The 27,734-nt window shown below is 43.5% G+C and overlaps 2 protein-coding genes across 2 annotated transcripts in view; one reads left to right on the top strand and one right to left on the bottom strand.

The window, feature by feature from the left end:
- The first annotated feature begins 384 nt into the window (after window positions 1-384).
- LOC119652614 (6-pyruvoyl tetrahydrobiopterin synthase) lies at window positions 385-9,345 on the top strand. The gene is made up of 4 exons (XM_038056851.1): window positions 385-708; window positions 764-843; window positions 947-1,092; window positions 9,004-9,345. The coding sequence occupies exons 1-4, from the start codon at window positions 644-646 to the stop codon at window positions 9,208-9,210; spliced, it is 498 nt and encodes a 165-aa protein (XP_037912779.1). The 5' UTR covers window positions 385-643; the 3' UTR covers window positions 9,211-9,345.
- An 8,792-nt stretch (window positions 9,346-18,137) lies between these two features.
- LOC119650698 (alkaline ceramidase) overlaps window positions 18,138-27,734 on the bottom strand; it is a 46,114-nt gene continuing 36,517 nt past the window's right edge. The window contains exon 4 of the mRNA XM_038053684.1: window positions 18,138-26,584. Coding sequence (XP_037909612.1) covers window positions 26,266-26,584 — 319 coding nt within the window. The 3' untranslated portion in view covers window positions 18,138-26,265. The remainder of the gene's footprint in view (window positions 26,585-27,734) is intronic.

The following is a 27,734-nucleotide window of genomic DNA, read 5'->3' as shown; positions in this document are numbered from 1 at the left end:
AGTTCAGCGTGGTACTATACGCGCAGATGCTAACTTACCTCATGATAGTCTGAGGTGAGACCAGAAAAAGTATTTTTCACTTTTTCCCAGCAAACCTCTCTTGAACATTTTCAAAAAGGATTCAGAGGATTTAGTTCTGGAAGTTGTCTTCGATATAATGGTGTCCAATGTGTAAGGAAGGGAAGGTCCTTTTTGGTGGGATCTCATCCAAGACACTCAATCCTCAAGTCTACTGAACTTTATGGTGGAAGAGCTGTTAGATATGAGTTGAGTCTTCACTGAAAGCGATGGGAAATGGAGGGTGAAAATGGGATTCGAGCGTCCATGTATATGTATGTTGGTGAAATCAAGAGTAATTGAAAAATCTACTGTACGGAGAGCAGTCATCTTTCGGCTTATCGTCTCCGGAGCGCCAACTTTTCTGTTTTTGTTGTTGCTCCCAAGTTACTGTCATCTCTGAATTAATTATTATCAACAAGTGGTAGAGTCGAAGAGTCGTAAACTCAGTCTACCTTGGTGTGCGGTCGTCATTTCTGAATTTTCCCGCTGAAACGAGTTATCAATCTAACTTAGAACCTAACTGTGGTGCGAATACATTGTTAGTAACAGATTTCCGCTTGGAAGCAACCTTGTGAACCATACAATGTCGAATCCTGTTGTTTACTTGACCCGGAAGGCTACCTTTAGTGCGGCACACCGACTTCATAGGTAATCCTGTTTGACCACTCTCAGTTGGATCATCTAATCATGCCTCTGATTCCAGCAAACATCTTAGTGAGGAGGAGAATCGAGAAGTGTTTGATAAGTGCAATTGGGATAATGGTCATGGCCACAACTATGTCGGTAAGACGTTCTAAGGCCAAGTTGATTGCCCGTTCAATTTGATAAACATTGTTGCTCTCGTCTTTAATCTAATCTTATGCATTCATACGTATCTGCTCTACAGTGAGAGTCACAGTTCGTGGACCGGTCTGCCCGAAAACTGGAATGGTAATGAATATTACGGAGCTGAAAAATCATATGGATGAGGTTATTCTTAAGAATTTGGACCATAAGAATCTTGATAAGGATGTTAACTACTTTTCTGATAAGGTATGTAGAAAATGTTGGGATGAAAGGTCAAAGTTTGAATATTTAAATAATTGAATTAATTGCCGAGCCTTGGGTTTTTTGTCCCGAAAAAAAAATCACTTGCGTTGTAATTATACTATGAAAGGGGGCTCTTAAGGCATATTCTTTCTTACGTTATAGTTAGTATGTCTAGGCGAAAGTTGCTAATCACGAAATGCTATCTCGTAAAGCTAAACTGTACCCTTCCCAACCAGGGAACCTCCTTGTTTACCCCACAATATTAATCTAGCGCCTAATTTACATGGTTTGACCACAACGGAATATAGCCTTAATTTGTTGATCAACTGTGGTATCTTATATCTTGGCTATAATGTGTATCTAAAAATCCGAAAGGAAATTTAGAGCTAAAAAATCATAGTTCCGTGACCCCACATTGGGCGCCATTGACAAATTTAAGTCCACTTATTAGACCATGCCGTACACCTCGAACTTTTTGTAAGAACACAATGCGATAGCGAGCTCTCAATAAGGAAACACCCTGAGGATCTTAATAATTAGCTTCTATGCCAAACGATAATCATGAGCTTCACTCCATTACCATTAGCCATTATAAGTATCTTCTCGGAAAAGCTAGCTAGCTTCAATACTATCCTCCCTACCCAAACTTATAACGAACAATATATGGAACCTCAATAATGATGTTGGAAGATTGCTGACTTAGGACATGACATCACCATCTCCTTGTTCTTTTCCTTTTGTCTTTTTCCTGCTTTTAACGACATCGAATTATCTAGATTGAGTTCATCTTGTCCCCTAGTTTTTATCGTTTTCAAATAGTCATTCAACCTGTCAACCTGTTGCTTGTAACGAATTAAACCAATCTAGTGCAAAGTGGAACATCTTTATCTTAGAGAAGAAAAAAAATCTTGACTGACGGTTTCCTCCAGAGCAGAGGCAACTCATCAGACGCTGCCTCACCTCTGCCCTGGGAGCAGCGTGACCGAAAGTGGCAGCACCTTATGAGTTACCTCTGCCCTGGACAAAATCGTCAGTCAAGATTTTTTCTTCTTTTTTTTTAACTTAGGTGTTTAACCCAAAAAGAGTAGTCTGTGCCCCATAAGAAAGTAAGTAAATTACATCCAAAGTGGTCCGGTCCGTCATCAAATGAATGCAGACTCAAAACTCTCAGCATCCTCAACAAAAAAAATCTTTTTCTTAATATCGCGAGGAGACATCCGTGGTCATTTGAAATTTGAACCTCACTATCCATAATAAGGCCTCAAATGAATGAGCCGATTTTCTTTTCCTATATCTTTTGAACGAATAGAAAGAAAACTGTACAATTTTTATTTTATATCAATTGCAATATAAGGAACTCATTAATGATGGTAATGTACCGCCCACCATTTGCAGTAATTGCTTGGCTTGTGTTGTTGTCAACAACAAAGAATGGACCGATGGTATCCCTTTTTTGTAAGGAGATGCTAATCTTGAAAAGACTCTGGCCTCGATACGCCAGAGTGTAAACCACCCACCACTCACCCTGCCCATGGAACCTCACCGTAAGGTAGTACTTCACGGGACAAAGTTTGCTCACTTTAGCTATTTCTCCTATCTTCTATGCCCATCCTTAGTAACTACGCCTTCCTCACCTCTTCAGCATTTCGCAGTTTGCCCTGGATTGATACGATCATTGAGTTGATCACATACCAATCCTTCTGCGATGTTAGCATCACCAGCTCACCACTCACCAATTTTTCCGGTATCAGTGATTCACCTAAAGTTTTCTGTAAGTTTCTTCTCTCGTCCCAGAATCTTGGACAGTGGAAGAATATGTGCTCTCGGGGACTCCCTCGCAGTTTGGACAATTGGGCGAATTGTCCCATTTGAAACTGTAGAGCGACTGGCGATCTCCCCCAGGCCCCGTCAGAAACTGGGTGAAATTGTAACTAATCTCCCCATTTTACCTTCCCAGCCACTCCTTGATTGTAAAGATCAGCCTGTGTATCCGCCGGTTCTTCCCCAAGTGTCATCTATTTGAACAACTCTCTATTTCGGCGTTCTTCGTCTGTGACTGACTTCAGAGTGTATACTCGTCATCTCATCCGCCAAGATGTCAATTGGCATTATTCCGGAGATGACGAATACAGCCTCATCTGAGACGGTCCTGAAGGCAAGACACTCCCATCGAGCTGTCCTCCTTTAGACCGCACTCAGCATATTAGCACTACATGATATGCGAAATGCCTTTCCCCAAAAAAGGGTGGAATAAAGCAAAATCGAGCTCACCATCTTGGCAATAAGTAGCCTATAAGTATACCGTAGCCCTACCACGTTCGGCATTATACTTGTCAGAGCCATACTCGCCGTGGTTCCCTTATCCTTAGCTTTGTATCTATCATCACTCCCAAATATTTGATGGTTGGCTGATAAGTGGTATTGTGATTACCGACTCTAATTCGAGCGTAACTTCACTTCCGGCGCTTTGCGATGAGGACCGCTTCCGTTTTTTCCCCGCAAGTGACAATCCAACGCTCTCTAACCAGACATTAGTGCTAATGCTTCACAAGAGTATAAGTCAGCATCATCTAGGTGCTTTCCGACTACAACCAATGCAGTATCATCGACTTAACCCACCACCGTGGCCTTCTCCGGAACCGGAAGGTTAAGTATACCATTGTACATGATATTCCACGGTAGTGGGCCCAGTACTGAGCCTTGTGGGGCACCCGCGGAGACAACGTACTCCTTGGGTCCATCATCGGTGTCATACCATAGCGCCCGTTTTCGCGGGTAACTATCGAAATAGCTATGAAAACACCAACCATCGCCAAGCACTTTCCTATAAGGTTCCAACTGGCCGAAATAAATACATTCCTCACGTCCTGGAACACAACCACGCATTTTGAGGGTACAACCCCTTCCATGAATTGCATAGTCGTCAACCATTTTGATGGTATCAATAGTTGCTCTAGCTTTACGAAACCCAAACTTCCGATCTGAAAGGCCTCCTTGGCTTTCGACGATCGGGAATAATTTGTTGTAAATTACCCATTCCACATAGTGTCTGGAAGACATATGGGTCTATAGGCGGATGGTCCACCTCAAGGTTTACCAGCCTTAGACAGCAGTACCAGATTCTACCGCTTGCATGCTGTAGGGAATGCCCCCTGAACATGCACACTTTGAACAATTCATCGAACATGTCCAGTCTGGATTTTACGGCGAGCTTAAGAGCTCTGTTCAGTATGCCGTCCTGACCCGAAGGTTTGTTGTCACCTATTCTGCTGCAAATCTCCAACAGCTCGTCTGTGGTTACTGCAAGAATTGCCGTCACATTCAGAAATGTGTCAGTGCCCCTCTCTTCCTGGGGGGAATAACCCCTGGATAATTCTTAACAAAAGAGTAGGGCCTCAACCGTCCCGTAATAATTCTATAGGCGCTCTCCCACGGATTTGCATCCGCTTCCGAACAGAGCTCCTTAAAACATTCCATCTTGCTCTGCTAGATAGCAAGCTTGAGGTTTCTGCAGCCTACCTTGTAAACGTGCACCTTTTGTCTCTGATTACTCCTACCTACCTCCCTCTGAGCTGTTCGTCTGGCTTGGTGGTAGGCTGATCGAAGGCTAGCCAGTTCACTATTCCACCAGTAGTTGCATCTTCTATTGGAGAATAAGCACTTCCTAGACATGGACGCGTTACATGCCTGGGCGATGCATTGCGTGACATGGAGAGCTCCCTCCGTAGGACCACCTACCTTAGTAGGTTGGTAACGCGCCAGGGCAAACCACATACCAGTGTAGGGCTGACAAAGGTCAGGTCTAATGAGGAAGACTCCCTTTGGGAAAAGTGCTTGTATCACCTTAATTGCCCAAAATTAAATCCAACTGGGCCCCATTTGACCGGCAATCACCTTCGAACTTAGTCCCCTTGCATTGAGAGGAAGCTTGTCTAACATGTCTTCAAGTTCAAACAGTGTGAGACTGGGTGAGTCATAACAGCTGTGTACGTCCACACCGCTTATTTTCGCCCACACGAAACCACTAGCCGATATTCGGCCTTACTGACTACTCATGGATGATCTCAGGTTTGAGATCATAATGAAATTACTAACGAGTCACTGCGGGTTAAATTACCACCTAAGTGATATCTGGGGACACTGCCTTCAGATTCTGTGAAGAGAAGGATAAAATCTCCATGCATCTTCTAGGATAATGTCAAGCAATAGTGCAAAGAAGGTGACGGTATCTGGAAGAATACTTAATACCAGATGCTAGGCTGAAAAATCGAGAAGGAGAAAGTATCCTAAGCTTGTTTCACCTACTTTAATTAATAGGTACATCATAGCCGTTAAAACGGCGAAATAGTTATTTTGAAAAATAGCATCGGTAACAGGATGCAACCCTGGCGGACTCCGCTTTGGATTTGAGGTTTACTTCGGTGGAACACGTGGCATTTTGTGCCAACATATGTTGTTTTGAATGCCACTCCTGCGCAGAGCATTCCAGATACACTCTCTGTTCCCGCTATCAAAAGTTTCCTGGAAACGAAAAAGAGCAGGGGCAGCGAAAATCTAAACTCCGCAAACTGCCAAAATGATCCGTAGGGTGTTGATGGCGTCCATGCCCCGTCAGCCTGTTCTCCATTGATTAAGCTTTCAAGATGTTCTTTGATACGTTTCAGGATTATTTAGCCATTATCTTTCCGACACCAGGGAGCGAAAAGATACCCCTCTCGCACTTATCACACCTAAAACAGGTCCTCTTCTTTAGAATCTTGGCGATCATCCCCTTCTTCCAGACCGTCAAACCAAGCGGCTTCACTCCGTTTGAGTGCATTGATGGCAGAAATGATTTCGCTTTTGCTGCAAGGTATAGTCCTTATCCGCATGTTACGGTGACTAGTCATTTCATCCACAATGAACTTGACCGGCTATGTCCCGCCCGCGATCACTCGCACCAGTTAATAGAGCTTTCGACCCCTTCCGTTCATGGACGTGCTTCCACAACTCCGCAGGCAACCTGATCTTATCCTTCGGGACGTGGCCGACAACCTATGTAGCACCCAATAAAAAAGCATTTTTGATAGTAGCCCAATGCTCATCGAAATTCTCAGGCGGATTACTCAGTATATTTGCCGTCCGATCAAGAAGATAGTTATCCAATCGTCGGACGACAGATGGATCATACAAGCGATTAAAGTTAAAACCCAACTCACTTTATGGCAGGCTCTGTGCTCAAACAATATGCCATCAATGATGAAGCGATGGAAGTAGAAAAAAAACAATATCGCACCATTATCGTTACGGTCGCTATGACCGTGTTTCCCCATCACATACCCGAGCAAGGTGTTGTTAGAGTCCACCTTGACATTCAGACCCCCCCCCCCCACAATATTCAAGCGTACCAACCCAAACTTGTAACAACATCTTCTCAATGTCTGCGGATAGTGCCACTCGAAATTGCCTAAATCGAAGGACGATTTAAAGCAAAGGAGGCTGAATTGTGGGTCCGTTCCACTGCATGTCGTTCAATGAATTGCGTTGGGCGTTGGGGCCGAGGATTTGAAGACAACTCGCAACTTCTGCTGGGGAGCATGGTGTCGAATATAGTAGCCTGAAATCTGCTCTTTAGGCCCTCATGGAGGCTACATACTTCTGTCGCAACTCGAGGTTCGCCGTTCCCGGCTGAAAAATTGTCTCAATGCTGTGTGTCAAATATTGCTCAAGTTTGGCACTTCCACTCGGAACAGGAACTGCACGACGTATCTATCTTCCTTGGTGCGAAAATGGGTATCTGTAAAGATGCGGATGCAGTGATCTACCTCCTGATCAGCATCCAGAAATCTTCCTGATACCAAAAATGTCGAACAAGATCATCTAAGTGTAGCTTCTGGTCGCCAAAATGCACATTAAATGACTGAATTGAAAGTCAAATGTGCTGCACTTCAATTTATGGACGAGCGTTGTAAATGTGTTCTTGAATGCTAGCCAATTATCCAGTGCTGTGTGAAAGCGAAGAATTGCCAGTAGATCTGGTTTAAAGTTCTAACGTACACGTGTTCGGCACCTCTGATTTGGGCTCCGTTGGGGCGCCGCTAAAACCTCTAGTGCTCGGCGAACCGTAACTCACTGCGTCTAAAAACCCCTCATGCGCCTCCATCTCCTTCTCATCCAGCGCCTCAGATTGGAAAATAATATGCACAATAATGTTCACAGTAAACAGCATCTCCTCCAGTTCAATGTAGTCCATTCCCGTGGCTGCTTGGGAAATTAAGAAGCGCTCACACGTGCGGAGGATGCATACTGCTATTATCGTCAACGCCATGAAAAAACAAGTTATTTGCCAGATTCGAGTGTTATCAAAAGAATTTCATTTCAGGCATAAATTAATCGTTATGCCTCATCATAAGATGCTCTAATACTCTGTGAGGCAGAGGTTCAGCGACGACGCGCAAAATGAGACTTTACGCCTCCAAAAAAATCAACACGCTTCCCTTCTATCCACACGTGCAGCTCGTACGTTGTACTAAGTTCAGATCTCACTCCGAATTCCCATGAAAACTCCACGATTGCCAACTGCCAAGCTAGGACCCTCCTTTCTGCTCCCACTGCATGAAATTCCTGCCCCAACCCACTTTCCCCCAACTTTCGTGACCGCCACACCACCTCGTCCAGCTTATCAGCTATCTCTCTAATCAGCCGGTCCCGGTCCCACTAATGCTCATTCTGCTGGGAAAGCTAAGGTTAGAAAAGGAAGGAATAATGCATTCTCCCGTCAGATAGTCCCTGGGCAAAGCAATCTAGTGGCAACATTCTTTCTATGAAGGTGGACTAGACTAGCTCCACCACAACAGACGCAAAAAAAGTGGATCAAAGGTAGTGGATAGCTAAGCAATACTTAGCCATTGTATACCACCCTGAAATGAAAATCATACATAATTTGCTTTCACAGTTCCTAATCAACTAATAACTCTTCTCCAATGATATTTAGAGTATCAAAGAGGAAAGTTCCTGCAGTTAAATAAATCATTTTCATTTAATTTTTCAAAATCCTCAAACGGTGTAAAAAGAGCTTCCAGGAATTAAAGCCATACATTAGTAACAAATTACCTTTCTGACCACTTTCATTATCCGTCAAACTCCATTACCCTTAATATCCCCCAGTCGAAGTAGCGCCGCCTTTCCATGAATAATTCACTGTAAGTCAATAGAAAATAGCGCCATTAGAATGTCAAATGATAGCAACAGTTTCCATACACCCTAATGTCTTTTCCAATAAACTGAAAGGGAAATTATAATTTGAAGAAGTCCTCAGGCTGGTATGACCCACTGAAATAGTAAAATTAGAAGTTCCAGGCCACATACACATTAGAAAACGTGACCAAATAAATGGTTCTACCACGAAATGAATCTATTTCTGTAAAAGATACATAACAAGAAAATTAGTTCCCTAAAAACGAAGTGCTTGAAATTAGATTCCATTTTAAAGCTTATGTGGAGTCGACTGAATTTAAAAGTGGGTCTAAATCCATTGTTTTCAAGTGACACAACACCGCAACCAAATTAGATAATTTGCTTGCGTGACTTGGTCATCGGGTTATTAGTATGCACTTAGAACTGTTCTAAGTTCGGCCCCGTGTCACTTTGAGTAATCAAGATATTCACTGTCACGCAATAATTTAGTGGGACTAAGTCGAGACCTAGTTTTTCCGTGAACTTGGTATGACCGAGGGGTTATATGCAGAAAAGCATTTTTGTTTGAAAAATATTTGAATACTTCAGATCAATTTGCGTGGAAAAAGATATTCTCCTTAAATAAAGATACAGTAGATAAAGATATTCACTCAACTGAGCCCACTAGATTCCCCTAAAATTGACTCCTGGTGTCATATACCCCCAAAAATCATAAATTTCCAATTCTTCTCATTCCAGCCAAGTACAACAGAAAATCTTTCAATTTACATATGGGATCACGTACGTGCACTTATGAAAAAGCCTGAATTACTTTATGAAGTGAAAATAGATGAAACAGACAAAAACTCAGTGACATACCGAGGACCGTATCCATCACAAACCAAGTACACTAACAAACGCTGTCAAGGGGGTAGTTGCAACAATATATCATCCGATTCCGATTAGTTCCTTCCAATTCGCTACAAGCGTAGTATTACCAAGTAAATTCCAGGAGAAACAGGAAAACATGTCGTCAGATAATTAATTAAAAAAAACAATGAATTTATTTAAAATAAATAAACTTTATTATTTTCAGAATAATATTCGTTTTATTTGCATTTAATATTTGTAATTATTTTAATTAGCATTGGATTTATCACATGAGTTTCGTCGCTGTTTATTTATTTATTTGGGTAGCAAAATCTTTTTATTGGTTTTAGTTTAGATAGATTCGAAATTTGAGACAGAAAATTATCTTTTTGTAGTTTTAATTCATCTTCTGAGCTTTCCAGTTGCAATTTGTCATGTTGTAAGCCCAAAACTTAAGACTAGGATGCAACAAGAGTCAAAATTTAAAAATGGTAGGGTTTATTTTTTAGATTAAAATATCTAAACCTGGACTTATCATTTAATAAAAATATATCTATTTTCATGGATATAATGTAACAATTTTTTTTTGCTTTTTACTTTTTATTTTTTTTTTTTAAATTTATCTTAAAAATATATTTGACATATTTTGGGGATGTATCTACTGATCATAACCAAATACGTTCAGGCTAGATACAACCTGGTGTGCTGTGACCAAAGGCCATAGAACTGTCACATATTGTAACTTTTCCTGTGTGGAATTGCCAAATCTCCCAACAGGCGCGTTCCTTCGTGCGGCTCAAGCTCTGCGAATGAAAATGCTACTCCCAAGGGGGAGAATATAGCGAGGTACGGGAAAAAGGAAACAATGCCGGATAACTACCTGAGCGACATAAGGTGCAGCAACAAATCGGCAGCTGCTTTCATCGCCCTAAGTACTAAAATCCTAGAACTTTGCGAATTTATCAAGGAATGCCGGTATATCCAACACAGTATGAGAGCCATGGTTCGAAGCATGAGGTTGGCGTATGGCAAGGCGCAGGATGAAAGAGGAGTGAAGGCATCGGTTGAAAAAGTAAACCAGGCAACAAAAGTGACGCACTCAAAAAACTCGAGGGAGGAAAAACCGCGGAAAAGGCATCATGAACGATTGAACGAGCCAACTAACCAACAATCCCCTAAGAGAAAAAAGGGCTCAACTCCCAAAAAAGTGGAGCAAATAAGAGGTCTGCTCAAGCTGCTGGTGAATTTCATGTAGCCGCAATCCCGGGGAGAAGATCCAAACCCCCTAAAGAAAATGTGGAAGCCTGGAGAAAGGTAGCTCCTTGAAAAAAGAGAAATATAGGAGGACGATACGACAGGAAGTTATCAACACCTCCAAGAGTGGCGAAGGGTCATACGCTGACAACCTCAAGAGAGTGAAGGTAGACCCCGAACTTACCACTTTGGGAGATAATGTTAGCCGCATTAGACGATCTCAGAAAGGAGAGCTTATGCTGGAGCAAAAGAGATCCGAGGTTTCAACGGCGTATAAACTCTTGAGTCAAATTGAAAAGTCCTTGGGACAGGAAGCCGAAATCAGGACTAGCAGACCGAAGATCTCTATAGTGTGTAAGGACATAGATGAGGTCACCACGAAGGAGAAAGTTCGTGAGGCTTTGGGAAAAAAGTTCAACCCCATTGGACTTCAAGTGTCAGCGGTAAAAACACTACGAAAAGCCTGCGGTAGGACACTAACCGCCATCATCAGTCTACCAATAGAGGCATCATGCAAACTGTTGGCAGCAGGAAGAGTAAAAATAGGTTGGATTATCTGTCGCCCTACAAAGCAAGTATCGCTGAAGTGATGCTTTACATGCCTTAGCTTGGGTGATATCGCAAAGGTATGTTCCAGTGCCAAAGGCAAGTCGAAGTTATACCGGAGATGCGGAGCGGAGGGCCACATAAGCAAGGACTATGAAACAGACCCAAATTGTCTACTGTGCAGGGGAAGAAGGAAGTATACCATCGGCGCATTACATGCAGCAGCAGATGCCGAGAATACATGAGAGCACTTAACACAAGTCGCAAATGAGTTTGATACAACACAAATCTACTAAAATTTGGTTAAGAATCCACTTAATGGCGGACCGGACCAGTTGGAAAGCAACATGCTTTCTCGGTTGTGGTCCAGGGAACCCTCATCCATGAGCAAGCACCCAAGTTACAAAATATATGACTTGCGGTCACGCTGCCTCCAGGGCAGAGGTGAGGTAGCGTCTGATAAATTGCCGCCATTAAGTGGATGGCGGACTTAGGAATCCATCGATTCTACAACAAAATTTTAAATTAGCCTCGGCCCGCTTAGGCCTAAATTTTAAAGGGCGGTTTTGTATTCATTATAACTCATACACTTGTCGTGTTTTTGAATAATATAAGGGATCAAATACCAGCTTGTAACCACTTCGGTCACGACGAAACCGCAACTCCTAAATCTACCATCGCAAACCATACGCCAGAAAAAAACATCGATGTGGCCATAATTAGCAGGCCATATCGAAACCACGGTGGTAGCATTTAGGTCAAAGACCAAACGAGCGAAGTAGCGCTATGGGCTTGTGGAGAACAAACCTTCGAGGAAATAACGGAGCATCCGGAGAAGGCCTTCATCCGAGCGAAGGTGAAAGGCGTCCATATCTACAGCTGCTGTGCTCCACCCAGCGCTACACTTGCCCAGAATGAGAAGATGCTTCCCGCTCTTTTTTTGGAATCAAGAAGACGTTGGCCGGCCAATATAGCAGGCGATTTTAATCCGTGGGCTCTTGATTCGGACAGCCGAATACCCAATGTGAAGGGACGTGTTCTCCTCGAAGCATTCACGGAGCTAAATGTGGTCCTGGCGACCTTTGGGGCCTCGTATAATTTCCGGAGAAGAGGCCTGGGGTCTAGAGTGAACTTGACATACGTGAGTACCGCTTTCGCCAGTAGAGTCGCTTGGCATGTCAGTGAGGACTGTACTCACAGCCACCACTAGGCAATCTCCATGGAAATTAAGACCTGATCGAGCTCGAAGAAGAGGTTTCGCAGAATGCCGGGTGATATGCTCGGCTGGCGGGGGACACGTTTTTCGCGGGGCTCAAACCTAACATATCCCTGACATGTGAGCTTGACATACGATTAGAGAAAAAGGCACCCAAATCACCCGATGGTTGACCGAAGCATGCGACGCTACTATGCCCAGACGGCGATTGTTCCCCAGTAAGCAACCCAACTACTAGTGGAACAACGAAATCTCAAGGTTACGAGTCGTAACTGCGTGTCCGCCTAAAAGAAACCAGCCAGTGAGCAAAAAAACTGCCTCAAACAGCTCTGTGACCATGCCGACATAAAACGGTAATGAAAAGGCTGCGAGGATAACCCCAGATGGCCTGTCCGCACCTCCTGGAGCAGATTGTTACCACTCTGTTCCCTCACAACGAAAATAGGGGAAGACAAACGGTTGTTTAGCTAAATGAGGGGATAATTACTCCAGTAACTGCGTAGGAGCTGCGGCTTGACCTTTTCGCCAAAACCTTCGAGGCATGCCTAAAAGAAGGAATATTTCCTGTCCAGTGGAAAAGGCAAAAGTTGGTGTTGCTTCCGAAACCTGGCAAGTCATCTGGAAACCCAGCCTCGTATTGTCCTATCTGCCTGCTGGATACAATAGGGAAAATGATAAAGAGAGTTATCTACAACAGACTCCTGCTCATCGTTGAAGCCAGTAATGGTTTATCGTAACGCCAGTTTGGTTTCTGACGTGTTCACTCTACGGTAGCCGCAATTACCATGGTAGTAAACCTGGCAAAACGCGCACTTATTTCTGCCGGCTGCTCTGCTGTTTTAGCGCTGGATGTCAAAAACGCATTCAACTCGGCCAACTCGGACAATTGATGTCCCCGGGTAGTTAGCAAATTTGGGGGAAAACTATCTCTCAGAGAAAACTCTCTCGTGCAGGACGGATGAGGGCCCCAAAAGGTACATTGTCACAGCCGCTGTACCACAGGGATCAGTACTTGGCCCCCTGTTGTGGAATATAATATATAATGGAGTGCTTGCTTTTCCCGTCCCAGAGGGGATCACGATCGTCGATGCTACTGCTGCTGATGGCCTAGCTGTGGTTGTTATAACAAAACACCTAGAAGATGCGGAAGTCTTCGCACCGGAAAAAGTAAGAGCGGTAAAGTCCTGCCTAGAAAGAGCGGGGCTCACCTTAGCGGACGCGAAAACGGAAGCGGTCTTAATAACCAACCGCAGAAAAAAATAACACTGTGAAAGTGGAATTCGGAGAATCACGGCTATCAAATACCTGGGGGTAATAATTGACACCAAATTAAGCTTCAGGGAACACCTAGAATATGCTTGCTAAAAGGAAGCCAATGTCACTGCAGCACTTGCAAAAATGTTGCCGAAACACTGTCGAAGGTTGCTTCTAGCCAGATTGGTGCGTTCCATCCTGCTTTACTCGTCACTTGTGTGGGCAGAGGCGTTTGCAAACTCTCAGAGGCAGAAGCAGGTGGACTCGATTTACCGGCTGATGACTTTCAGGGTTTGCAGTGCCTTTAGAACAACATCAGATGAGGCAGTATTGATGGTGGCAGGCATGATCCCTGTCGACATTCTGGCGAAATAAATGAGTATGCTGTACCATACAAGACGTATGGAAAGGCATACAGAGCGTAGAAATGCAGCAAGTTCAGAGTCGCATGATCTTTGAAAACGCAGATGGGACGAGTCTACGAAGGGTTGGTGCACGTACAGGCTAATTCTCAACATTAGGGTGTAGCTTGAGCGGAAACATGGGGAGACCAGCTACCACATTACCCAGTTCCTCACGGGACACGGTGGTTGCTACAGGCAGTATCTGCACCGCTTTGAGTTGAATGATTCTCTGAATTGTCTTAGATGCGGTGGCATACCATTGAATCCAGAGCATATGATGTTTCACTGCCCAAGATTCGCAATGGAAAGGAGGAGCTTAAGCGGGAGCGGGAGCCCGGAGAACTTAGTTGCAGAGATGCTGAGGTCCGAGGGCTTATGGTTCGCCCCGCAAACATGTAAATACAGCAGGAGTAGGACGAGTGCCTAAGGCAAACAAATTATAGGCATATCGCTTTCTTTTTGGTGTTTCTAGGTTACTAATTATTTGTATTCTTTTAAGCAGTTGTTTCAGATAAAACTGTGCATTATAATACGAATATATTCATTGTATTGACCTTGTTATCGATGTACAATTACTTTAGAGTTGATCATAAGAAAAGGTGACCTTACTTTCCTATCGTTGGAAAAATAAGACCCAGAATTATATTTTAAATAAATCTTAATCAGTCTCCCTTTATCGAAAACAATCAGATAATAAAAAAGATATTTTAAAACGGCAGTTAAAAGCGGTAAATTTCAATATTTCATGAAGTTTTGCTTTAGTTGTAAACTTTCGCTTCACTTACTGCTTAATTCGATTTTAACTGTGTACATTTAACCCATTTTTATTTTTGTTTATTCAAATGGCAGCTAGCATGAAAACGTAATGCGTAATAATGTATTGAATTAATATTAATGAAAAAATGCATGCATGTTGACGGAACAGAAGCGTTAAGTTTATTTAGACAGTTTATTTTTCCTCCTTAACTTCATAACTCCATCCTGCAACCACATAAATTGATAAAATGGATAATGCCAACCTCTTGTGGTAGTAGGTGTAGTAAAAAGCAACCATTGTGTCCAAATGGTATTAACATCGACCAAAATTGACAAAGATAGGTATGTCAGGTGCTGAGTTATATATCCTCCACAGAAAGTGCAAATTGATCCCTAATAATCATGGTTTTAGGGGAAGTTGCACTACGTCCTGAAAGAACTACGCTCCTTTAATGGTTATAGTATGTTGATCAACCTTATAACCGGCAGAAATTTCGGGATGTATCCTATTTGTTTCAGCCTAACATCTGGTATTAAGTATCCTCTCAGGCGCATGAACCGACTTTGAACCAGTGCTGGACATTGTTTGCAAATATCCCTTGTTTTCCCAGGTGATAATTTAGCTTGCAATAACCCCCCCCCCCCCCTTCCTGTAAACACCCTGAACTGCTCCACTCCTGGCAAGTTCACCCAGTGTACTTAATTTGTTCGATTCTTCAAAGTGATTCTCGTCCATATAGCAATATTCCTGCTCCCTTCTTGGCCAACTCGTCCCCTGAATCATTGCCTTTTAACCCCACAGACCCTCTGTTATAATCAAAATAATAAATCGAAATAAAGGAACGTTAAAAGCAACACAGACAGTGAGCTGTAGGCTCCATGGGAAATTTATGTTCCACACGTTTGTCCCATACAGCTGACTGCATGGAAGGGTACATGAAACACTAAAGTAAATTCGTTAAACAAATAACCTTTCCAAGGTGTGGGTGCACGGAGAGTGCACAATCACTCCCCTCTCAGTCGCCACGAGACGAGTGAAAGGAGGTGCCTGAAAGCAATAGATCAATCCCGGCAGACACCAGACAAAGGGCAATCCCTGTTACGGAGTTCCCGGGCGGTCTTCAAGTACGGCTCCCAGCATCGGAACTATGTACTACGGTGCCGCGACTGCCAAAAGGAGAACGCGAGTTACATGACCATGCATGACCATTTTCCACGATCGGTGTAACCCCATATCAATTGCGGATATCGTCATTTCGGGTGTGACCACTGCGTGTTATGCCACTGGTCCAGCGCATCATCTTCGCCTCCAATATCACAAGGCACCATTCGTTGCCTTTTATGGTCGGCGAACACTCAGAACCATAGAGGACGACAGGGCGAAAAGTACTACTAAACTTTGGAATTTTGGACTTGAAACTTTTATTGATACAAAGAACGTCAATGATGGCACACCATGTCATCCATAATTTCATAGATCAATTCTCCATTAGACACACCACTAGATACCTTGCCTGTAAACATGAACAGAATGGGGAGGAGAGGGCGGGAGTTCCTTGTCTGAAGTGTTGTGAGATCTAGGAAAGCATGGCGTTGCTCAGGCTTCGGAAGTCGCCAGACTGGCATGGGATAACTGGCGAAATATACAAAGAAATCCGGCGACATATTCAGTATCTGCATGAATGCCGCTCACGGGAGGGTTACTCCCTCTTTTCTGGAAAACCGGCAGGGTTATTGTGGTGAGTCACTCGAAAGGATAGGAGAAAGCCTCGGTCGTACGGGCCCATACCACTTTCTCCGGGTTTTCGACAAAGTCCTGGAGTGGATTATGGCCCTGCGACCGAGGACGGGAACATCCCATCTAGCACCGGAAAAATCGCATATTACCAGGGAATTATATCTGCGGGTGAGCTACATCAATGGTAGAAAAGAATTGTGGGTAAATGTGAACCGCGTTGTACTCCACTCAGAGCGGTAATTGACTTGTAAAAGCCTTCGTTGCGGCTCTCCGTGCTGGGCTAATTCCAGACAAACCGTTGGATTTTGCCGTTCGAACCTACTCGAGCAGGGCAATCAGATCCCAATCTGCAACCGGACCTGACAACATCCCATCTGAGCTCTAGAAAGTGAAGAGCTGGGATCCAACACTGTGGCTCAGTGAATTCTTTAACCGGGTTATTCAGGAAGGAAGAACACCATCTGACTGACAAGAAAGTACCATTGTTCCAATATGGAAAAAGAAAGGTAGTCCAGCAGAATGTTCAAATTACCGTCCGATCCGGTTACTTTCCCATACCATGAAGAATGCGTTCAAAAAGCATTCTTGACAACCGTATTCGCGAAATCGTTGAAATAACCGTGAATCAAGCCGGATTTGTCAAGAACTGCGGAACTACTGACGCAATACACGCTGCGCGGTTACTCATGGAGAAACACCGTGAGAAGCATCGCCCTCTTTACATTGCCTTTCTGGATCTAGAGAAAGCGTTTGACCGTGTACCACACGAACTCATCTGGTATGCTTTACGACAACACTTCGTGCCAGAAGAACTCGTGCGCTGGGTTCAATTGCTCTACCACGATCCGAAAAGTAAAGTTCGAAGTATGGCGGGTGTATCAAAACCGCTTCGTGTCTCTGTTGGAGTTCATCAAGGAAGTGCCCTCTCACCACTCCTCTTTGTCCTTGTTATGGACACCGTCACACGGGATATCCAACGTCCAGCGCCCTACACACTGCTTTATGCAGATGATGCTTTCCTAGCATCTGATAGCAAAAATGATCTCGAGCAACTTGTTCAAAAATGGAATGATCGCCTCTTGCAACACGGTCTCAGATTGAATTTAAACAAAACTGAATTTTTGACTACCGATCCCCATGAAACAGGCACAATCACTGTCAGCGGCAGTGATCTGCCTAGAACTGAGCGATTTAAATACCTCGGGTCAACACTATCAGCCAATGGAGAGCTGCGTTATGCAATTGCTCTACGCATTAACGCAACCTGGATGAAGTAGCGTTCCACAACTGGTGTTCTTTGTGATCGACGTATCAACGAACTTCTCAAATCTAAAATTTACCGCGATGTCGTCGGTTCTGTCGCTCTCTATGGTTCTGAGTGTTGGCCAACTATAAAAGTCAATGAACCGTGTCTTGCATTAATGGAGACGGAGATGTTACATTGGACTAGTGACGTGACACACTTTGATCACATCCGAAATAAGGATATCCGCGATCGATATGGGGTTGCAGCGATTGTGGAAAAACTGCGAGAGAGGTGTCTTCGATGGTATGGTCACGTAATTCGCCCTAACGATCGAAGAGAAGAGATAGATAATAAGCGTGCTCCTGAAATTTTATATGAAGGCAGGCCTTAAGCAAGTCGATTAACGACCAAGAGGACTCATTCGCCGATGCCAGGAAAATAGTTCTACCTATTTTGAAGGGACGTGATCGAATGACAGAGTTGTGTGGAACTACTGTGTCCTGGAAACGAAACTGGCATCCTTCCTTACCAGAAATGCCACAAACGGCCTTTTTGTGAATAGCGCTATATTGAAAAGAAAAAGCAAGAACCAACCTAGAAAGGTAATAATTGTACTGTTGTAAATTGTTACTAAAAAATCTTTTTTTAATAAGGCAAATTTAATGTTACTTTCAAAAAATAAAATATATACATCGACAATCAACACTCTCGACTTATGCATTTTATCTTTGTTTCATAAATACATATTTAACATTGATTTAAAATCCATGAACAACGTGTCCTTTGTAACTTATATCTAAAATGAACAAATCTTTTTTCCTTATTTTCAATAACACAAGCAAGTAAAGGGACAATACATACTAACTAGAAACTAACAATTTAATATGGAATTAATTGATCAACATTAATTATATTTGTCAGATCACATCGGAAAAGCTTTAAAATATAAAATAAAATACTTTAGGTTGCGTTTCCTACGCACAGATTAAAACCATAAAATATAGATTGATTTAATACTGAAATTCATCAACTGATGATTACAAAAAGATACAATAACAAGTTTTTTTTGCGAGACAATAATTCGGTGATAATTTTTATTTGTAAATAATTTTCCATAAATAAATTGTAAGTGTAAATAGTTTTCAATTATATTGTATCTGATAGTTGCATAATTTATCTTTAGAAAATAGACATAAATTTCAGTTCGATATGATAGAATTTCTGTTTCTTCTGCGTAGGTTCTAACAACTATGATATAGTGACTTCTATCACAAATTCTAAAACTATTGGAAGCATTTACCTAAATATATATATATATGTATCTATATGTGGATGCGTTTGCAGCTTTGGACTTAAGATAATCTGGAATGCGTGGAATCATAGGAGAAGACAAGAAGTGAAGACCGGACAAAGATTCATGATAATTACTACCATAATTTGGGAAAATTTTAAGATAGATGTGATGAGGCTCAGAAAGAAGTGGACTTTGGGCGGTTTTATCTGAACAAGCAACTATGCATGTACTTCTCAGAATTAAAAGCAATTACCAAACTCTTAATGGTTCTTCGTCTTACGGATTTAATTAGGCAAATAAAAATTCCTGAATTAGTTGAAAACTAACCGCTTTTATGTGAGCCCCATCGATTTAAAGAAAGATTCTTTCAAATTCTCGGTATAGGGGTCGTATACCGGACAATTTTTACTTTTTCCTCAAAATATCTGCATCTAAAATTTCGTGGTAAACAAATCTTATTAAAATCGGTTCATTGTCTGTCTGGCTGTCATTTATTTATCAGTGGAGCGACGATTTCATTCTGCATCACGAGCTCCTTCATAAAAAGTTTCTTACACGTTTTTTTTTCTTCCAATGAAAGACATACAATTGCAACCAGTAAAATCCATCAGCTGACTTTCGCGGCAATGCCGTTTACAACAGCACTCACGTGGCAGTACCTGATAAGATCCCAATTTTTAAAAGAGCGCCATTTTTTTTTTAAATTTTTATCAAACAAGGCCTCGTGATTGAAATATCCATAAAAAATCGGATTGGTTGAAAATAAACATTCAAAATTGTTAGAAAACATCTATTTATGCTTTTCTGTAGATAACAGAAAAGTATATGTATCTTTTTAGCGGAAACTGAACTGCATTCGACACAGTTCTAGCATTAAAAGAGAAACCCTGACATTCTCTCCGGGCAAATACGAAGGTGATGCGTTAACTCAACCGCTATAAACTAATAAAAGCCCCCCACATTCAATTTCACGTATTACGTTCTTAACTGCACGAAGCATGTGATTAGTCAGTCAAATGAGTAAATTTATTATATGATTTTCTGCAATAAATTAATCTTGTTCCGGTAAACAACTAGCTTGGGAAGTACTTACAGATATGGATGCAAGATTTGAACTTGTTTGACTGGAATTAACTCAGGAGACTTTTTGGCGGTTGCCTCGACAAAATTTTTGATTGGCGCACAATTAAATTTTCCCCACAAAATTATGGTTTCAAAAAAGATTTCTGATGACTGACAGTTTCGTTTACCAGAGGATAGGGAAACTCCATCAGACGCTGCCTTAGTTCTGCCCTACCATCTAATACCAGATGATAGGTGTGACGAATGTCAGCGAGCGAACGACCACCCAGGAGCAGCATTTGCCGCACTGGGTGAGAAGATAATGGAGCTCTGTGAGTTCATAAAGGATAGGAAGAACATCCACCAAAATATTAGGGCAATGATCAGCTGTATCAGAATGGCATATGGCAGAGCCCAGGAGGAGAAAGGAGCGTGTAAACCAGAGAAAAAAAGTCACCCAGGCAACACAGGTGATACCTCCTCTGCAAAGGTTACTCGGTGAGAATGCTGGAAAAAGAAGCCACGAGGGGATGAGTGAAATACCTGGACCCCAACAGATCTCCAAAAGGATTAAACGCCCCTCTCCAAAAAAACGAGACCAGGCATTGATAACAGCCAAAGATGTCAAAGGAAAGGCAGTAACTGTGATGCCTGGAAATGAGGCAGAGCATGAAGTGCGAGGCACGAAGGCATGGAGCATTGTTCTCTCCATGAAGAGGAAGGAGAGGAGCAGGATACAGCCAGACGTTATCGTCATTTCCAAAAAGGGGGAAGCAACTTATGCCGACATTCTTAAGCAAGTTAAGTCGGACCCAGAGCTTAGGGATCTAGGAAACAGCGTCAACCGAATGAGGCGGTTGTAAAAGGGAGACCTCATGCTGGAGCTAAAGAAGTCGAATGATAAAACAGCGGAGAAATCCCTCGGTCAGGTAGAAAAATCCCTTGGCCAGCAGACTGAAGTAAGGACCAGACGGCAGGAAGTAACTCTCGAGTGCAAGGACATAGCCAAGGCCACCACGAAGGAGGATGTCCACGCAACACTGGGAAAGGTATTCAAGCTTTCGTGACGACAGGAATCGGCAGTCAAATCGATGCGAAAGGTTTATGGGGGGACGCGGAGTGCAATTATCAGTCTGCCAGCAGAGACAGCGTAAAAAATACTAGCGGCGGGCAGAGTCAAGATAGGCTGGGTCAACTGTCGACTCAGAGAGCGAGTGGACATGAAAAGATGGATTTTGGGCGCATAGCCGCAGCATGCACCAGCGCCCACGATAGATCAAAGTGGCGCAGAAAGTGCGGAAGAGATGAACATATCGACAAGGAGTGCACAGCTGACCCGAAATGCATGCTGTGCGAAAGAAATGAGGACATCGACAACCGACATATTACTGGCAGTAGCAGATGTCCAGGGTTCAGGAGAGCACTAAATACCAAGCCCAAATGAGATTGATTCAAATCGATCTCAACAACTGTGAGGCGGCGCAAGACCTTATCTCACGGATCATCCGAGGGAAGGAAATTTACGTTCCCATTATTTGTGAACCCTATCGCAACTACGGTAATGGTGTCTAGACCAGGGACCAAACCGGTAAAGCAGCGATGTGGGCGTGCGGTGGGCAGGCCATTCAGAAAGTTATGCGACGTCCGAAAGCTGCTTTCGTGAGAGCAAAGTTGGACGGAATTCATGTCTACAGCTGTTATGCTTCTCCTAGCGCAACACGTGCGCAGTACGGGGAAATACTGCACCATTTGGTGCTGGACGTAAGGAATCATACCCCGAAAATCACAGCAGGTAACTTTAATGCCTGGGCCTGTGAGTGCGGTAGTCGAAGGACAAACGAGACCTATCCTGCTCGAGGCGTCTGCCGAGTTGGATGTTGTACTTGCTAATGTTGGGAACTCTTTTACGTTCAGAGGGAGAGGCCTGGGCTTTATCGTCGACCTCACGTACGTGAGCACCGCATTGGCAAGGGGAACCGCCTAGTATATCAGTGAGCATTACACCCATAGCGATCTTCATTAAAGTCGCTGGTGGGCCAAGTGGCCCGTTGAATGCTCGCAGAAAGCGGGCTGGACGACGAGCAAGATACATTCTCTTGAACTCGACGACCTGAATGGCACGGCGACTGAAATGGCATCGAGAATCACGCGGAGGCGAGAGTTTGCAAGCAAACAGCCAACCTATTGGTGGAATAGCGATATCGCGGAGCTAAAATCGGCATGCCATCGAGCAAGAAGGCAGTTCCAGCGATCCAGGGGAAGACCTAATCACGATAAGCGCGAACGAGATTATAGGACGTTGCGTGGTAGAATAAAGGAGGCCATTCGTAGGAAGAAAAAGATTGCTTTAAGCGACTGTGTGTGGATGCTAATATACAGGCTGGTTATGAAGAAGCTGCAGAGGCAAAGGTTGCCTCAGGTGACCTGTCCACGGCTTCTACAAAAAATTGTAACCACGCTCTTCCCTCACCACATGGGGAGCAGGTATCAAACGGAGGCCCAATTCGAGGTGGGTGTAATACCTCGCGTTACCGAGGAAGCTCGACAGTTCTGCGGAAGGATCGGCGGTAGCAAGGCCCTGGGTTTGGACAGTATCCTTAATGAAGCTAACCTAGCGGTGGGAACCAGACCCGATTGGTTCATAAATACCTTCGAGGCGTGCATGGCGGAAGGCCTATTTCCTCCACAATGGAAAAGGCAAAAACTGGTGTTGTTGCCGAAACTCGACAAACCACCGGGGGACCCAGCATCCTATTGACCTATCTCTTTGTTGGAAACTATGGGGAAGATGTTAGAGCGCATCATCTACGTTAGATTGCTTTCAATCGTGGGCGACGGAAATGGATGAACAATATAGTTTCTGGAAAGCTCGCTCGACTGTTGGCGCGATGGGAAGAGTGGTGGACTTGGCTTGAGAGGCAAGTGCTGTGGTGTGGTGAAAGTGAATGTAAAAAATGCATTCAAGTCCACCAACTGGGGCCGCATTAAGGAGTCATTTGCCAAAATTAATGCAATTGGTTACTTAGCTAAGCTAAGCGAGACTTACCTGTCAGAGACAGCTCTTTAGTACATGAGGAACGAAGGGGCCAATGCATACATCATTACAGAGGTGGTACCTCTGCACTGCAACGTGATGTATAACGAGGTGCTCTTTCTTCCCGTAGCAGAGGGGGCCACGTTGGTCGGTTTTGAAGATGACCTGGCCACAGTGATCGGTGCAAAACTCTCGGAGGATGTGCAAGTTTACACCACCGAATCGGTCATGGCGGTAAGGTCCTAGCTTGAGGGAGCCGGACTGAGCCTGGCGGAGGGAAAGACTGAGGCAATCCTCATTACAAATCGAAGATATACGATCAGTCTGCGGGTTGGAAACCATGTGATCTTCTCAAAGCCGATCATCAAATTCCTTGGAGTGCCTCTCGATGCCAGACTGAGTTTTAAAGGGCATACATTGTACGCCTGTGAAAAAGTTGCAAAAGCCACCACGGCACTTGCCAGGATGATGCCGAACGTAGGTGGGCCAAAACACTGTAGCGGGCTGCTGATAACTGGGGTCCTGTGGTCCAAATTGTTGAACGCGTGGCCTGGACGACGTATAGAACTAGAGGAAGATAAATTCTGCCTATTGTCTGATTGCACTAAGCATATAGAGCGCATTTCGAACTATTTCGGATAATGCGGTGTTCGTAAGCGCAGGGATGGTCCCTATTGACATGTTAGCGAGAGAGATGCGGTGCCTGTATGGACGGAGACAGGCGCGTCCATCAGGAACGGAAGCAGATCACCGGCGAGTGGCAAAAGAAGGTCGGTGGACATACAAGCTTATTTCTGATATTAGGGAATGGCTTGACCGACGACACGGGGAGGCGAACTATCACCTCACGTAGTTTCTCACTGGACACGGTGGTTACTACCGAACGTATCTGCATCGTTTCGGTGTGGATGATTTCCCGAACTGTTACAAATGTCGTAGGATCTTACAGGAGAGAAGAAGCCTGAGCGAGGCCCTGGCAGTCGGGGTGAACCCCCCAAAACTCAATTCGGGAAATCCTCAGGTCGGAGGTAAACTGGACTTCGGTCATCCACACAATTGAGCGGATACAAACCCAACTCCTGAGAGAAACGCAAAGAAATGGAGAGGCTGTACCCTAAAGACAGAATGCAGCTGCTGAAGGAAGCAAAGGAGCGAAAGACTGCAGAGTTGGAAACATGAAAGCCTACGGAAGGCAAGCCCGCCTCGCGAAGTAATGCCTACATGGTGCTCTCGTGGGACAAGGACAGGAGAGAGGTGGGAGTGCTTTTTTAGTGGGTGCGAATCCCACATTAGATCCACCTAAAAAAAAATCTGGAACGCCGAAAAAGGAAAAACTCCAAGAGGTAGGTTAACTAAGGCACGAAATGAGGCCAAAAATGGCAGGAGCTATGATATGCAAATTGTAGTGACAAATGAACTGCCAAACTAATCCCCAGTGTAAAAAATGAGCCCGGATAGATTTCAGCGACATAAACTACCTCATGACGCAATCCTTCTCTGGATATGGGTATTTACGCTTGATAACCTGAGAGCCAAAGGTTACATGACATGGAGGTGAAACTGGAAACAGAGGTCAAATATTTGGGAATTATGCTAGACCAAAAATTACTCTGGAAGACGCATGTCGGAAAACCGTGTCGGGTCAGGTCCATAACAGGAAAAAATGGAGATGCACCTCGAAGATACTACTTTGGATATACACTGCAATAGTAAGACCAATGAATATTTATGGGGTGGTAATCTGAGTAGAAAAAACTGAACTCCACACACAAGCCAAGGAGTTACACAAATTCCAAAGACTAACTTGCGTGTGTATCACTGGAACAATCACGACATGCCCAACGGTATCTCTGGTTGTCCTTGCGGGATTAACCCTTCCCCATCTGAACATACAGATGTAGGCACGGGGGGCAATTTTCAGGATGGCCGAGAATATCAGTGAGGCGGGGTGTTGCCTAAATCGATATTTTTGATACCAAGGGATAACATTACAACGAGGTTTCACTTCGATAAGATGTTTGAAACACGTTGGAGTAGCAAAGCAACCTGGGAGAGCGTGGCTGTGACATACGACTTAAACCAACTTATTACTTGATACACTGACAGATCCCTCCAAGCAGAGAGAGCGAGTGCCGGAGTCATTGGTCCAAGGAAAATGTGCTTGGAGCCAATCAGTAAGCACACTAGCATATTCCAGGCAGAAATATACGCAATAAACAGACGTGGCTCCTTTAACCTCCAAAGGAACTAGAGGGAAGACTGACAGCCAAGCAGCGATCAGGCATGGGAGACTGAATATGCTCGACTCGCTCAACAAGATCTGAATAGTCTGGCGCGCAAGCCATGTTGGGTTGAAAGGCAATCAGGCAGCAGACGAACTGTCCAAGAATGGAGCAGGAACATCTTTACTGGGTGATCCTACCAGGAATGGAGCAGTCCACGATGCTTAATGGAGGATATGAACTCAAGTGCGCAAAGGACTATTTAACTCTCACCAAGAAGAACCTCCGAATCATGCGAAAACAATCTACAATGGTCAATCAGCAAATGAAACTTTGATAAAGCCCTGAGATTGATGGATAGATTCCTATATGCTAGTCGGTATCCCCGAAAGGAGATACCGATTCGATAAAATGGATTTCAGCTCTCTGGACGTTTTCCCGAAAAGCCTACACTCCTTCTGATTTGGATTTGAATGTCATGAATGTGATGGGCAAATCATCTTGTATACCATACGTGAAACACGCAGCACAAAACACTCCCTCTTACCCATTTGAGGATGGACTCAAAAAAGTGGATATTGCCTTTCCTTCGGTATTTTCGAAAGCAGAAGACTTTTGTGGAGAAAGTGTTAAAAACCTCGACGCTGCAGACAGATTTTGCAGTTACGTAGTTTCTGAGAATGGGTCCGTGAAAGCAATTATCAACTTATAGCCCCGGCACCGTCCAGACCCTTCTTTTGAAACGAGGCTAAGCCAATCTAGAAGTGGAATGAAGGCGTCCTTTGCAGATTCCAGATCAAATCAACTCCTTGTCCCTATGATTCATTAAAATTTCGGAATTTTCTAAGGCAAATCGCATTCCAGACTTGATTCTACAACCGTTAATATCTATATCTCTAAATAAACTTTTAATTTCATATCTTATTGTTCAAATTCAACATCACCTACGAAACATTTGAATCTATATAATAGTCCAAAATATACTAAAATCTAAAATGTCTTTCAACGGTTTCTATCTTTCAATATCTCGGATATATGTTCATGTTATCTTTAGTTAACAATCTTTTTTTTTAAAGCTTAAAACTTACTTCTCAACAACCATTTTTTTTTCGTTATGGCAACTTTTCAAATGTCACCCTTTTTCTCTTCAGTTGAGTGCTTGATCGAAATATATGGGATGCCGAATTCAAATGAATTTTTCGGCCAATATTTCAATACTGGAATCTTTTGTGGTTTCTCACTTTCAACAGCGAAATATGCAAATAGTACACATACCGTGTAGGCGGCTATGAAAATGAAGATATGCCAGAATCCATGCAAGTAGGGGAAATTTATTGCAGACCATGTATCACAGAACATACGATCGTTGATCCAGCAGAAGACAGCTACCAACCAGACAGCGGTGCAGCGTATTCCAAGACGACGAACTCGTGGACACTTGACTCTGTAAGTAGATAAAAAAGATAAAAGTTTATTTAGAAGAGAACTTTAGCTATAGACTGTGAATGAAACATAAAGAAGGGCTGTCGAAAATGTCCTTCTATACGTATAGAGGGGGGGGGGTTAATTTAGCATACGAGGGGAGTGGATGAGAATGATCCTACCCGGGAAGTCTACAAGGTATATCTATGGTAGAAAAAGGAGATGTGGAAGGTCCTCCCTCAGATGGGCTGATGGCGTAGGCCAGAACGAATTGGTAGACCTCAGGACAAAACTAGGATGCCTGGAGTTCCTTACTAAGGCAGGGAGGATAATGATGCCAGGAATAACCAGAAGGTAATGTTAAACAGATATTCCCAGTGCCCTTAAAAATATAGAAGACATACCTATGAACCTCTCCCTCTTTGCTAGTGACTTATCCAAAAAACTGTCAACCTCAGAGGGTCAACTGGAGAGAAGAATTATGTCCAAAAAAGAAAAACAATAATTTCGAATCGTCAGAGCAATTGGCTTACCTTGATGCAAAGAGTATCCACCAAGCCTGATGACCGAACCTAAAGACCGCAGGCACTTCTGAAATGGAGGGAGCTGCAAGCTCCAGAAAGCTTAGCTATGAAGAGCTGATGGTAATACCCTCACTAGCAAAAAGGGACTGACAGCAAAAGCCGTCCGTCTTAAGTAGTTTTAAGGAACGAAACGGACGACCTAGGTTTATTCAACTTCCCCCGTCAAGGTAATCTAAGAAGGCACAAATCAATTGTAAGAAACTGTATCTTTTGGTATCTATCAAATTAGTAAGAGAATAATCCTCCTGAACCTGGGAAAATAACGATACCCCCAATTAATAATAATGACTATTATAACCCAAAAACAAGCAGAAGGACGTAATGGGTGAGACGAAGATTGCGCATTCGCACATACTAATTAAGTCTCTCACAAACCTGACTATTTCGTCATTGGTAAGGACGCACTCTGGGGCAGAACGATCCTTAACTGGAATGCGAATGTCCTTTATAATTGGCTGTCCATCACCCATCTTGAGGTAGCACTATCCAGTTAATACTTGACTATGCTATTAGTAGGTAGCTTACGGCGATATTTTTCCAGTAGTGGATACTTGAGTGCGGTGGTTTCGACGCTTTCGAGAGGGCAGC

The sequence above is a fragment of the Hermetia illucens genome, chromosome 3 (genome assembly GCF_905115235.1).
Source record: "Hermetia illucens chromosome 3, iHerIll2.2.curated.20191125, whole genome shotgun sequence".
In the NCBI taxonomy this organism is placed as follows: domain Eukaryota; kingdom Metazoa; phylum Arthropoda; class Insecta; order Diptera; family Stratiomyidae; genus Hermetia; species Hermetia illucens.
The sequence above is the reverse complement of the archived record's forward strand: the minus strand, read 5'-3'. Positions and strand labels throughout refer to the sequence as shown.